This window comes from Mandrillus leucophaeus, unplaced genomic scaffold, assembly GCF_000951045.1.
Source record: "Mandrillus leucophaeus isolate KB7577 unplaced genomic scaffold, Mleu.le_1.0 Scaffold813, whole genome shotgun sequence".
In the NCBI taxonomy this organism is placed as follows: domain Eukaryota; kingdom Metazoa; phylum Chordata; class Mammalia; order Primates; family Cercopithecidae; genus Mandrillus; species Mandrillus leucophaeus.
This window is the reverse complement of record NW_012108842.1, coordinates 76,896-91,817: the sequence shown is the minus strand read 5'-3', so window position 1 is coordinate 91,817 and position 14,922 is coordinate 76,896. Positions and strand designations below refer to the sequence as shown.

The 14,922-nt window shown below is 33.6% G+C and overlaps 1 protein-coding gene across 4 annotated transcripts in view; it reads right to left on the bottom strand.

The window, feature by feature from the left end:
* Positions 1 to 1,939: 1,939 nt before the first annotated feature.
* Positions 1,940 to 14,922, bottom strand: part of LOC105530348 (UDP-glucuronosyltransferase 2A1) — a 45,383-nt gene continuing 32,400 nt past the window's right edge. For 2 of the 4 annotated variants that reach the window (XM_011967861.1, XM_011967860.1), the window contains 5 exons: positions 12,900 to 13,048; positions 9,495 to 9,626; positions 8,407 to 8,494; positions 7,728 to 7,947; positions 1,940 to 3,193 (listed from right to left, as the gene is read on the bottom strand). In XM_011967861.1, the coding sequence (XP_011823251.1) occupies positions 2,914 to 3,193; positions 7,728 to 7,947; positions 8,407 to 8,494; positions 9,495 to 9,626; positions 12,900 to 13,048 (869 nt within the window). In that variant the 3' untranslated portion in view covers positions 1,940 to 2,913. The remainder of the gene's footprint in view (positions 3,194 to 7,727; positions 7,948 to 8,406; positions 8,495 to 9,494; positions 9,627 to 12,899; positions 13,049 to 14,922) is intronic. The other 2 variants (XM_011967862.1, XM_011967859.1) reach the window with 2 other exon arrangements.

The window sequence follows — 14,922 nt, the reverse complement described above, 5'->3', positions numbered from 1 at the left end:
GGAGTCTCACTCTGTCGCCCAGACTGTAGTGTAGTGGTGCCATCTCGGCTCACTGCAAGCTCCGCCTCCCGGGTTCACGCCATTCTCCTGCCTCAGCTCCCGGGTAGCTGGGACTACAGGAGCCCGCCACTGCTCCCGGCTAGTTTTTTGAATTTTTAGTAGTGACGCAGTTTCACCGTGGTCTCGATCTCCTGAGCTCGTGCCTCCCAAAGTGCTGAGATTACAGGCGTGAGCCACTGTGCCCGGTTCCCCTACTTTTTATCTCTACTGATTTTCCTATTAAGAGCATTTCATATGAAGAGACTTACACAGTATGTGATCTTTGTTGTTTGACATCTATACTTAGTATAATGTTTTTAAAAGTTTCATTAATGGTATAGCATGCATCAAGACTTCATTATTTTTATTGCCAAATAATATTCTACATCATATTGTGTATTCATTTATCAATGATGACTGTAGTTTTCCTTCCAGTTTTGGTTAAGATGTTGTTTATCAACATGCATGTATTAATTTTGTATAGACTTATTGTCATTTGTCTCTGGTATACTACTAGAAGTAGAATTGCTGGGTCATATTGTAACTCTATGTGTAAACTTTTGATAAACTGGCAGATTGTTTCAAAATGCCAATTTTTGATTCACACAAGCAAAGTATGAAGATTCCAAATTCTCCACATCCTTGCCAACACTTTTAATTATTTATCTTTTTGATAATAGCCGTGTTAGTAAGGGTGAAGTGGTATCTCATTGTGATTTTTACTAACATTTTCCTGTAATAATGTTGAACCTAATGATGCAGAGCATTTTTCTCATTTGTTCTTATTGGACATTACATTTGTTCATTTGTCCTTATTGGATATTTACATATTCCTTAGAGAAATGCCTGTTCAGATCTTATGCACATTTTTGAATTGGGTCATTTGTGGTTTTTTTTGTTTTTGTTTTTGTTTTTTTAATCATTGAGCTGTGAGCTTTCTTTATAAATTTCTTACACAAGTCATTTACCATGTATGTAATTTGCAACTATACCCTCCAAAGTCTGGTTTCTCTTCAGACTTTAGTGATGGTGTTCTTGGATGTACAAAAAAATTAATTTCAGTGAAGTCCAATTTATCAATTTTAATTTGATTGCTTCTGCTTTTGGTGTCATATCTAAAAACCTTGCAAAATTCAGGGTTAGAAAGTTATACCCATATTCTTCCTGCTAAGAGTTTTATAGTTCTTACTTTTACATTTGGATTTTTTTTTTAATAATCTACTTTGAGTCCATTTTTATATATGGCTTGAGGTAACGGGTTCAATTTTATTCTTTTGAATATTGATAAATCTGTTTGCCCACTGGTATTTGTTAAAGAGACTATTTTTTTCTTCATTGTATAGTTTTGCATTCTTGTCAAATATCAGTTGACTCTATGTTTGGCTATATTTCCAGATTTTACAAACTATTAAAAGTGAGTGTATGCCTAGCTATATGCCTGTAGGTAATGCATGCTAGGTTTAATACCTAGGTGATGGGCTGATAGGTGCAGCAAACCACCATGGCACACGTTTGCTATGTAACAAACCTGCACATGCATCCTGGAACTTAAAATAATGTAAAATTGAAAAAAGAAAGAATGAAAGAAAGAATTTCAAAAATTTTACTAAGCCAGTGAATGTAATTTGTCTTCTCAATTTCAAATATTGAAATTAACACTTCAGTTAGAAATGTCATTAAATTTATAAAGGATAAATAAAGCAAAATCTTTAATATATTTATTAAATTAATGCAAAGCTGAATCAAGTAAAAGCATTTGCCTCCAACTAGTGCTTTCCATTGGTAAAAATTTATTATACCATATCCTTGGTCAAGCTCTTAGTCTTTTATATACACAGCATAACAATTAATTGATAAATTTAAATTTGTGGAAGATAAAGACAAAAATAACGCAATGACCTCAAATTCCAAGTAAGCATTTTTTATTTTTCCGCATAAAATTAAACTTTTGATTACAAATGGTGATTATATATTATGAACATTAGTGTTTTTAAACATAATTAATTGATATTTAATGTAATTATTTGAACACTTAACTAAAAATTTTATAAAATTACTTATTTTCTAGATTTTTCTTTATTATATCCTCTATATATGATCTGTTCACCTTCAATATATAACACAGAACTTTCACCTTGAAATCAAAGAGTCAATTGATTTATTTATTAAAGACAGTACCCATACCTTCCACTACAGCTTATATAAGAATATATGTTGAAGAAAGGCAGGCAAGTTACACTGTGATTTTCTGGATATGCTCAATAAAAATTTTGTAGACATTAAATAGGGATGCACATCACACTTAAAATTCATTCTCTAACTCCTGCAAAATTGAGCACACAGAAGAGTTTATTTTTATTAAAACAAGGAAATCATTACCTTTATCATAACACACTACTGTCCTATGGTGGCTCCCTGAATTATTTGGTATATGAAAACTTGTGAATTTGACTCTTCCTTACACTTATCAAATTCTATCTACACTGTATGCATTACCAGGATTCAGCATAATGTTAATCATTAATTAAGGTGAACTATAAAATAATTTGATACTATCAATAGAACATATTTAAGATTAGGTAGTATCCTTGTGTCAGAAGAGTGAAAGGAAGAGGGTATAGTCAGCAGGGAAAGACAAAGGAGAAATAGAAGGCTACAACTCACAAGTTAATGATAATCATGCCAAAATCTAGGGTTTATCAGTAGGCTTATTGCAGGTAGAGAAATAGAAAATTTGGAAACAGGATGGGAGATGTGTTTTTGTTAAACTCCTTTTGGCTGGAATTAATAGGACTATAACATTCAGGATTTTGCCAAACATATATATATATATATAAATTTTATATATATATAGAATTTCCTCTTTCTCTTGACCTATTCTCTTTTTTTCTTCTTTCCTATCTTACCAAATTTTTGACAGGAAAACAAACAACATTGTATGACCAAAAATATAGCCATTGTCACACAGACCAGCAAGAACCCGATTACATCCAAAGAGTGGTACTGGAACCAGGTGAGGTTGTGGGCAGCTGGGCGCAGGTGCTTGGCTCCTTTGTGGCGCATGACAAACTCGATCCAGAAGACTGCTCGATCCAGGGGCTTTACAAGTTGATCATGGTGAATTCTTGATAACCTCATAGCATTCTCTTTATAACTAGAAGACAAATAAATAGGCAGAAATTAGATAATTTTTGTTTTCATTTTCATTGAAGATAAACATGTGATACATATTTGCTATACAAGTTAAAGGCCATAATTATGTTGAGCAAGAATATAATTTTTGCATGAACTTTGCTAGTGCATAGGATTTTAAGAGTTACGAAAGGGAAGATGTGGATGAAATATATTCTTAACACAAGTATGATCAAATGTAGACATAAAAATGTAGAGTAAGCCAGTTGTAAACATATATATCTAGCATAATTTTTCCAAAAGTAATTTTGATACTGTGTGAATTATACTGTGCAGGATGATTCCAAGACCAAGATGGTTCATAACCTAATATGGTGGGATAAAAATCATTGAACACATACCTAAGCATATCTTCTAATGTCTGACTAGTTCATATGACAGACAAAGGACATTGGCAGTCAGCATTAGTGAGTCATTTGACAGTTCTAAGATGTTGGCACTGTGATAATTACTCTGTGGCACACATTTGTATGTTTGTGATGAAAAGGACAGTGTCTGTATCTGTAACATGAAGACTGAACAAAACTACTCTGGTGATTTAAGAAGTGGCATATCCAAGTACCTGAACTTTGATGTTTCAATTGAAACATCTCCCTAGAATTAGAGCTCTTAATCAACTTACCATCACAATAGCAATAATCACAGAGATAACAGTTCTAATAGCTTCTCAAACAATATTGGATGGATATCTACATATTTAAAAGGCAAATTATGTCTTCACTTGCAGTTTCCCCAGTTGTTAAACCAAAGTTAGTAGGTTTCATTTTGGTTTGTGTCTGGAATAAAAGTTCCAGCCTGGAGTCATGAAGATGAGAGAAGGTAAAGGGTCTGTGTAGAGATGTCCTGGTGTTGGCAGGACATTGTTAGGACTGGGGAATGGGGAATATGGTGATCATTTACAAGAGAACATGGTACACTAGATTAAGCAGCAGAAGTAGTTTACATATGTTGAGTGTGTGTGTGTGTGTGTGTGTGTGTCTATCTAGTGAAAAAGAATATTCATACTTGCAACTGCATTGAACCTTAGGTAGGGTCAAGACAGTAATTTCACATGGATCATCCTAATATACTTTAGACAATAAATAAATTTCTACATGTGAATCAAAAAATAATAAGAAGAAGAAAACATGTTTTCCTATAAATGATGTGGGACAAAGACCATACTCAAAAATTCATTATTTCATGTTTTATTATACACTAATGTTTTATGACTGATATGTTAAAATATTCTGAATAATTAGCTTATGATGGTCTATTCAAATGTAATTGTTAATGTTTATTAATTGCTTTAATGAATAACAGAATGGAGTATAAACACATCCATATGTATACTCTAAACTGTACCCTGTGTTCCCAGAGGTAGTATTTGGTTTAGGGTTAAAGTGACGGTATTTTAAATTAAATAATTTTTAGGCATTTATTTAGAAATTTCTCACAGTATTTATAGTTCTTGTTTATTGCATCAATATTTTTGTCAATGAAATGAGTCAATATCTAAAATATTTGAAGATATTTACTTATAGCATAATATGAGTGTTCATGGCCCATGACACAGCCCTCAGGAGGTCCTTAGCATATGTGCCCAAGGTTTTGGGGATGCAACTTGGTTTTTACATTTTAGGAAGGCATAAACATTAATCAAATACATTTAAGAAATACATTGGTTTGGTTTAGAAAAGTGGGACAACTTGAAGTGGAGGTGCATCCAGGCTACAGGTATATTTAAACATTTTCTGGTTGACAATTGGTTGAGTTTGTCTAAAGACCTGCGATCAAAGGGAAGGAATGCCTTGGTTAAGATAAAGGATTGCAAAGACCCAAGTCCTTATTTGCAGAGGGAGCCTTCAGGTAGTAGGCTTCAGAGAGAATAGGTTGTGAAATGTTTCTTATCAGACTTAAAGTCTGTGTTGATGCTAATGCCAGAGAGGTATACTGAGGCATGTTTGACCCTCACTTCCCATCATGGCCTAAAACAGACTCTAAGATTAAATTTAAAGGAGGCCTGGCTGAGGAGGAAGTCCATTCAGACAGTTGGGTAGGAGACTTAGAATTTTATTTTTGGTTTACAGTTTTCAAGTCAATAATAATATTTAACGATCATTTTAAGCATTAGAGTTAAAGAGAATCACAGACCGTACCTATGCTGATAATTAATAAAATGAACCATTGTCAGCCACTAACAATTTAGTAATAGTCTAATTGACTAGACACTGAAGTAAAAAAAAGTTCATACTGAGTCTTGCAGAAGCTCCTAACCCACCACTTAGCTCCTGAATTATGATTTCTAAAATTATGACTTATACAACATGTATGTATTAATAAAAGTCAATTAACTTGAATGTGGATGGGAAGCAAAAGTGGACAACCAGGGCTGAGTCTTGGTATGAATCTAAACCAAGTATTGAGTGTCTTTCTTTTCTGAAATGAGTACACTTGCCCCCGTGTCTAAAATGCCTGGCAAAGGACACTGAATAGATGTTTTTAAGCAGGTTAGTTCCATTAAGAAAAAGCACTAAATTCCATCTGAGTTTACCTTCTCCTCTACTTCCTGAATCTCAGCCTTCAGGAAAACTGAATGAAATGTTACATCTATTCTTCAAGCTTTGACTCTACATGAAAACAATTAAGTCCAATACAACATAGAAGCAAGTTTAAGGCACCTACCCAAATTCAGAGCAAACACCAAGACCAAGAAAAAATAACAGCCTGATAACCACTTAAATATATTGAAAAATAAATGAGAAACTAAAAATTCATTTAGGTATGGCATATAGTCCAAAGAAGAGGAGATTCAAAATATAATAATAGCAGGAGGGTAATGAATACACTATCAAAATTGAATTATAAAGCAAGAGGAAGTGATAAGGAGATAGGTGAGCTGATGAAATAAGTTGTCAAAAATGGCAGTTTAAAGAATTAATAAAGAAATTAGAAATAGCAAGCAATGCTCATGGTAAAAATAATAAATTTACTAATTTGTGAACTATTTGAGGCAATCTCAATGAATTAAGAATAGCAAAAATTGATTAGAACAATTAGGAAATAATAGAGGAAAACATACCAAAATATTTTATCATAGGGAGGACTAAACTGGTGCTCCAGAAGTAAAGATAAAAAATGGAAATAAAAGGTATTCTAAGAAATAATACACAAAAGAATTAATTTCTGAAAAGAAAAACTGGATTATTTTATGCTAAATTGACAGTGCTGTAAGGACACAGTATAACTGAAGAAAAATATATAAAATAATTTATAAGAATACACCATAATTGAGTTTCTGATTTTTAAAAAGTAACAATTTCTTTTTCTTTTTCCAAATTGAAAAGAAAGCAAAATGATAAAATGGTCAGGCAGGACTCAGAAATCCTATAGCACAATTTAAACTGGAAGGCCGTGAGTGATATTTCCACAGGTCTGAAGGAAAGAAAGCAAGAGCTAAATATATTATATTCAGACAGAAGTCATTCTCATAACAAAGCAGTGAGAGAATATTGCTTAACTTTGTCTCGGAGAATTCAATATCCAAGTCTTTATTGGAATAAAATTCCATGTGAGATAATCAGTCAAGAAATAAATCGTAAATATTTTAGAATAAATAATCTGTAATTCAGTGGTGAACACTGAGTCACTTAAAATGTAGGAAAAAGACTAAATAAATGTGAGAAAAAATGACAAATATTGGTAAAGTAAAATTACAAGGTAAGTTATACAAATTTGGAATGAAATAGAGATAAATTTCAAAGCAGGAGTTGAACTATACATGGCTAATTTTAAAACATATCATCAAAAATAAAGACTCAAAATTACATATACATATATCATATTATTTCCTAGCTTTGGTGAAATCTTTCAGAGAAAAAAAATAAGATACAAGTGTGTATATATATATAGACATACATATTATATACTAAGCTATGTGTCTATATATAGCTCAATATATTTTATAGATTCATTTCAATCTAAAAGCTAAATCAGATAAAATTATACTTAAATTTTATTTAAAATATCACAGATAGTACCAATCAATATTTAAACAATTATTCATTACCCTATATATTTTCTCTCTGTGTGTATACATATACTAATGAAAGGTATAGAATGGTAAATACTCAGTGTTAGTAGTTATTTCTGAATGATTATTAGTGGGCATATTATCATTTCAATTTTGTATTTACTGATTAGTTTATAATATGTACATACTTACTAATTAGTTTATAAAATTAAGCAGATTACCCAGAAAAAAATGAGAACGTATATAATCATAGCATTCTTTATTTTGAAAAAGACTGAAAGAATATTTGAAGTCTTAGGATTTTCTTTTTTTTCCGATTTCAGGAAATCACTTCAGCAGTTTGGCAAATAAAATAGTTTTTATATTGGACAGGTTATGGTTGTTATTGGAAAATAATTACAAAAGTATTAAAGAATGTACATTTTCTGGTATTATAAAAAACGTAATTAATGTTAGACAAGTCTTTAGGAGGCTTAGTACTTACGAAGGTTCATTAATGACTGTTCTCAAAGCGCTAAGCAAATCCACACTTGTCATTGTGTTCAGGTTCACTTCCACAGCTGCTCCTTTGGCCTTCATGTGAGCAATGTTATCAGGCTGATCAGCAAACATGGGAACTCCCACCATAGGGACTCCGTGGTAAATAGCTTCATAGATCCCGTTAGTTCCACCATGAGTGATAAAAGCTTTGGTTTTGGGATGACCTGATTTGAGGATGGAGTGAGAAGTGGGTGTGTAATAATAACACATTAGCAGAATTTGAGAGACAGAAGGGGTCCAAAAGCTATAACATAACTCTCTAAAGAAGGATACATTTTCTACAAAAGCAGATCACAGAGGGCGTTGCCCTTTCAGAAAACTGTGATCCCAGGAAAAGCAGTAACTAACAGCATTTGCATTTTCTGGGAATATATTACTGAGGAGATGGTATCTGAACTGAAAATGAAACTTGAAGTGTAATTAATCTGAACTGAAAATGCTCTTTTGTGAAACAGAAAATATGAATCTATAAAATTAACCGCCAATTACGTAATTACATCTGCTTTAAAATTGGGTGTCAAAATTTTAAATTATTAAAAATTTATGGAATGTATTTGCTATTAAAGAGTTACTTAACTTGTCTATTGTCCCACTGTACAGCTTTTCTTTCCCAACAGTCTTACCAAGAAGATCATTCTGGGGTATCCAATCATAGAGCTGAGTATTGTTTCCTAATGTGGCTGGTTTCTTTCCTACGTATCTCCACAAAACCTGTGGAAAATTGTGCTTTAATTTTGCAAGAAAAACACAATGAGGACATTTTAAGTTGGCAGAATTATTTAGAAATCATTTAGCCAGCTACATGGAAGATGGCAATTATGTAAGCAGGAGTTTACAAACGTTGAGATATATAGCAGGACTGTTATATCTACCTTTTTGTAAAGTCTTGTACTAATAATCTATTAGGTATAGTATTATTGTTTTGCTATTTATCACTTAAAAGCTTTTGGAAGTTATATTTTAAGTGAAGAAATAGAACATAAACAAGACCAGTTTAATCAATCACAACATGGAGGAGAAAAATCATGAAGCGTGTTATGTGCTTTAACCAATACATAAATATAAAGAGTCCTAGGATGTTTCATGAATAGAAATATAAAAAGAATAGTAATTCTAAATTGTAGAGATAAAAATGAAGGTTAATTGAATAACATAAATCAGAAAATGCATGTTTTTGGACTACAATAGTTGAATTTTAATTGTTTTTAGCTAGAGATTATTCAACTTAGAAAGACTAATTGAATCCAGACTTCTACTTCTAAACCAACTACATTTTGATAAGAGTTGTAATAAAACCTAGACATTTGAATTACATTTTTAGCATAATTTCTCCCTGCTTTGTGTATACACACTCTCTTTTCCTGGGCCATGGAGCTAACAAACTTCAGAAGTTTTGAAAGTAGTCAGTGGAGAACAAAATTTTCAAATAGTAAAAGTTCAGTGGGGGCTTAAAGTTTTCATTTCTATTCCATTAAAAATAAATGACTTCAAAAAAGTATGCGTTCCCAAAATAATGCTAAGGCTCAGTAGGGAAATGATTCAATGTGCTAATGTACATAATTGTAATATATTACACAATTTTACTTACAACTGTTACTAATGGTACTCAGTGTATAATGAGTTTCAATTTTCATATGGAAAGAACGTTACTAGACGCACTGTGTCTCCCCTTAGTAAAAAGCTGTGTACCAGGATCCCAGGCTGTACTGACCTTCTGTGGAATCTGGGCAAGGGCTGAGGCAATAAGATTGGCCTTTTCTTCTGTAAGGTTTTTGACCATTGATCCCAGAGAAAACACCACAACACCATCTTTACCTGAGCTCTGGATAAATTCTTCCATTTCCTGCATACATAATATATTTTCTATTACAAAGGTGTAGCATCATAAGAAAAAATAAGTTTACTTACACATTTAAGTAGGTTAAATTAAGATATATGTCAGAGAAATTATTAACCTGGTCTGTCTTCTGACATGTAGAAAGATCTAGTTTCTTTTTTTTTTTTTGACAGAGTCTCTCTCTGTCGCCCAGGCTGGAGCGCAGTGGCATGATCTCCGCTCACTGCAAACTCACCTCCCCAGTTCAAGTGATTCTCACACCTCAGCCTCCTGAGTAACTGGAATTACAGTCACATGCCACCGTGCCTGGCTAAGTTTTGTATTTTTAGTAGAGATGGGGTTTCACCACGTTGGCCAGGCTGGTCTTGAGCTCCTGACCTCCAGTGATCCACCTGTCTCGGCCTCCCAAAGTGCTGGAATTACAAGCATGACCCACTGTACCCAGTCAGATCTAGTCTCCTTAAGAGGAAACATGTCTCTGAAATGTATAGCTTAAATATATAATCAGTGATTACAAGTCCAAGCATGGAACCAAAACCATGACAGAAATGAACACTAAATAAGAGACAACCTTTCTCATGGTAACTGAAATTGCTACCCCCAAGGCTTAATTTAACCAACCAACAAGGTTGTTTGCAAACTCATAAAAACAGTTTTTGGAAGGAAGCCCAGTAAACGTTACTGAGTTAGGCTTTTAAAATTATTAGCATGCCAGTTATATCTAATAAATTATTAATAAATTTACTGGTTTCTGTTAAGCATTCATGATCATTTTGTCAAGTTTATGCCTTCCTTGTTTAATAGGTCTAAGAAAAAATTTGTGTAAAATGTCATCTAATAGTAACATATTTTAGAACGAGACAACAAAGTGCATCTCCAGCTATAATCACAATGATGCTTATGAGACAGTGTATCTCTTCTTCCTGATGTATAAGCTGCCGTGAGTGTGATGTTAGCTACGTGCCCTTAATTTGAGCCTTAAAGCAAAAGTAAAATATAAATTTCTCTGCCAATAAAATTCCCCAGGTCATTACTTATAGTTTTGCAAATTTGATGCTGCAAAATCTGAGATTAAGGCCTTTCACATCATAATCTATGTGAATGCTACTTTCTAGAGATGTATTCTGCATTCCATGTGCAAATATTTGTCATGATCACACTGGAATCACTGATGGCTCAGTTTCTGACTAGCCAAATTATTAGGGGAGGGTAGTATCTTAAGTGAAAATAGACTGCAATTTTTGGCTTAATGTCAGGAGAATATTTCTGAAGTCCCAGGAATTGGGGCTTTACCATATTGGTTTAGTTTCCAAACAGGTATTCATTAATTAAAATAATACACACACACACACACACACACACAACATACACATACACACACATTCAAACCTACCATATTGATATGGATTTTTCACTTGACAGTCTCCTGTTACTTTTGTATTCTGTGTATCCAGTGATTGGTGTAATTATCATCAATATAATCCATGATTGGTATTGATATTTCCCAAAGCCTATATCAATATTTAAATTGATTGAATACGTAATGGTATAATGTCTGCTGTTGTAAAATATAACTGATTTGTCTTTGAGAAATTGTGAGAGCATATGTATTTGTGTGTGTTTGTGTAAAAAGTGGGTTTGGGAGGAAAAATATAATAGTGTGGCATGGGTTATTATCCAGCGACCTATGGATATGTCATGTATATTTCTGTGTCTTTATTTAGATATTGGTACATTATCTCCTATAATAAACATTCACTAGAGCTTGCCTGCAGTCATAACTTGACTGGCAAGAAAATCCTTAAATAAAATTTTCAGAATCCTGAAATAAAATTTTAAACTTAAATATGTCTTTTACCATACACAGAAATTTAGTACTCTTATGGGAACCAGGAACTTTCTAAAAAGATTGCTTTTGTTTGTGTATGAACCAAATAAATAACAGCCTATTTCCTCACTCCCTATTGATAGTTAAATACGTTGTTCCTACCATGTGTACCTGTAGTCTATTTTGCTTCTCAACACTTTTTCTGTATAACATTTCTTATATTCCACATTTCTTCTCTGAAGACTTCATATTGTAGTATACAATTTCTTTTTCATGCCATAAAACCTGACACTATACTTATAAAGAACCAATACAATATTTGAGTCTCTTAGTTTTATAATAGTTACTTTATGCTGATGAATCTGAATCTATTTCTAAATGCTTTCTGCTTGGATTTACAATTTGTACTACTTAAATAATTTCTAGAAATTACTGAAAATCCTTTTGGCTCCTTAAAGTAAGTAAGTCAAAAAGTAACTCACCATTGTTGACACAAAAGAGTTTTTCTTTTTCTTTTCTTTTCTTTTTTTTTTTTTTTTACCAACTGTTTCCTGACAGTAGAAGTCACAACTATCTAATAAATTCACAAGATTAAAACCTAAGAGTCCTGCCTCATTTCATTGTCTTTCTTCAATAATGACTTCTTACTCACCAAGTTATGTGGAATTCACCCAAGAGTTTTCATGAAGACATCTTTATCTCTTAAGAAATTTGGCACACATACACCATGGAATACTATGCAGCCATAAAAAGGATGAGTTCATGTCCTTGTAGGGACATGGATGAAGCTGGAAACCATCATTTTCAGCAAACTATCGCAAGAACAGAAAACCAAATACCGCATGTTCTCACTCATAGGTGGGAACTGAAAAATGAGAACACTTGGACACAGGAAGGGAACATCACACACTGGGGCTTGTCATGGGGTGGAGGGAAGGGGGAGGGACAGCCTTAGGAGATATACCTAATGTAAATGATGTGTTAATGGGTACAGCACACCAACATGGCACATGTGTACATATGTAAGAAACCTGCACATTGTGTACATGTACCCTAGAACTTAAAGTATAATTAAAAAAGTGAAAAAAAAAGAAATTTGGTAAATATTCCTGTTCATAATGCTATGTGTCTTGTTAAGAAGACTATGGCAATCTCCTTAGTAATTTCTATGATCTGGTTTTCTATCTCCCCAGGTCCAGCGTCAAGGTATAGACACACTGATATTTATAACACACAACTTGAATCATTTTATTCTTCAGTTTAAATTATCAATGTAAAGTCCAAAACACCTAATATTACTTATAGGAGACCTCTATCATGAGGAAAATAGATGTGGAGTAGCAAACCGAAATGTCCAGCAAAATTTATTTGTTATTGAGGCTATAAACTTTAAAAGAAAATTAGGTATTTTATTATGAGGAGCATAAAGTCCTCTACTGTTGTAGGCCTACCTTAGGTAAAGATTTGGCAGGTTTGCAGTGTAATCCTCCAACAAACTCAAAATTAGGTAAGTATGGACGAGGAAATTCAAAATCCCAATAAGTTCGGATTAACCAAATTTCAGCTTTCCCCATAGTCTCACACAAGGTAGTGGGTCTTCCTGGAGAAAGAAGTTGGATGGACAAAATTAGCTTGTATGTTTGCTGAAGGGAAAAAAACTATCAGTAATTTCCTGAAAGCTATTAAGAAAAAATTCAGTTAGGTCTTCTAGAATACATATCATGTTTATATATTAAGGAGAAGGAAAAATTAAAGAGGATGGAAGAAAGGAACGAGGGAGGAAGAAAAGAACGAAAGGGAGGAAGGAAGAAAGGAAGGAGAGAGAAAAGAAGGAAGGAAGGAAGGAAGGAAGGAAGGAAGGAAGGAAGGAAGGAAGGAAGGAAGGAAGGAAAGAAAGAGAAAAGAAAGGAGGAAGGAAAGAAGGAAGGAAGGGGAAAAGAAGGGAGGAAGGAAGGAAGGCAGGCAGGCAGGCAAGCAAGGAGGGAGAGAGAGACGAAAGCAAGAAAAAGGGAGAAAAAAGGAAGAAAGAGGTAGAACTAAAGAGACAGAGGCCAGGTGATACCAGGTGATACATGGTTACACTCTTCTCCTGACTATGTTAAAGCCACATTTGTCATTTCCCCAGCACCACACACCATAGTTTTTTTCAAGCATTGCTATTCCCTCTCCGTTTAACCACCTTCATTTGAATTTTGCAGATTCAATGATATTCATACATTCTACTCTGAGCTACTACAAATGATGGGAATATTAATACTCCTCCAAGTAGAAAGGGAGCCAGGTGATATAGTCAGTAACAGTAGCTTCCTAGGACTCTGAATAGCATTCATTCAGGAAGTGTACTGCAAAGAGTTTACTTTGCAGGTCTTGATTTCTCAGCTTGCACATTCCCAAAAAAAGGCTCATGTTCTTATATTCAAGATGGGCTCATACCCGTCTCCTAAGAGCTGAGTTCCAATCTTTTGGAATACAGTGCCTAATAAGAGGGTTTTTGTATATCTGAGGTCTTGGTCCACAGTAGTTTAGCCCGATAGTTTATGTTATCAGTGTGATTTACCATGATCACCAGTTTTTGCTCTGAGGGTCTGGAGTCTGGGCAGCTGAGGTTAGTCAAACAGGCTCTAGACATCTGTGTGATTGAGCTTTAACAATAACCCAAGACATCAAGGTTCAGGTAAGCTGGTTGATAAAACTACATCCTGTCACACATATCCTTGCTAGGAATATTAAATAAATCCTGTGCAAGTCTACTGGAAGAGGACCCCTGCAAGCTTGCAACTGATCTTTTCTGGGCTACCCTTCATGGGTCTTTTCTCTCTCCTTATTTTAATCTGTATTATTTTGTTTAATAAACCACAACCATGAGTCTAGCAGCTTCTGAGTCCTGTGAGTCCTTCTAGTGGATCATCAAGTCTCAGAGTAGATGCATAAGAACAATCAGTAAGACATTGTGAATAATTTGGTAAAACAAAATTTATATTATCATTGCAACAGAAATTTCTTTGTAAAATATTTTTTCCTTAATTGAATGTACAAGTATAGTTAAAATTCCAAAATACATGAAAAATAATTTACTGGAATTTATTTCTCCCATTTAAATGTGACTTTAAATTACACTATTAAAGATATTGAAGATTATATTAAAAATATGTAACTAAAATCCAGCCATATAGATCAGAGCTCTAAGTTTCTACTCTTGTAGGCATTTGTCTTTCTCTTTGTTTTAATGAGGATATACCAATAGTAATAGCTTCATCTGCAGTTGGCCACTATATACTTTTTTTCTCCTGCAATTTTTGACGTAGTTGGAGTGAGGCCATATGCAACAGGGTCTTTAAGCAATTTCCCTCTTCCCAGATTTGCCATGCAGTATCTTTATTCTCTATAACTCTCCATTCCTACCTCTTCCTGGTTACACTCTTATCCTGACTATGTTAAAGCTACCTTTGTCATTTCCCCAGCACCACAAGCCAT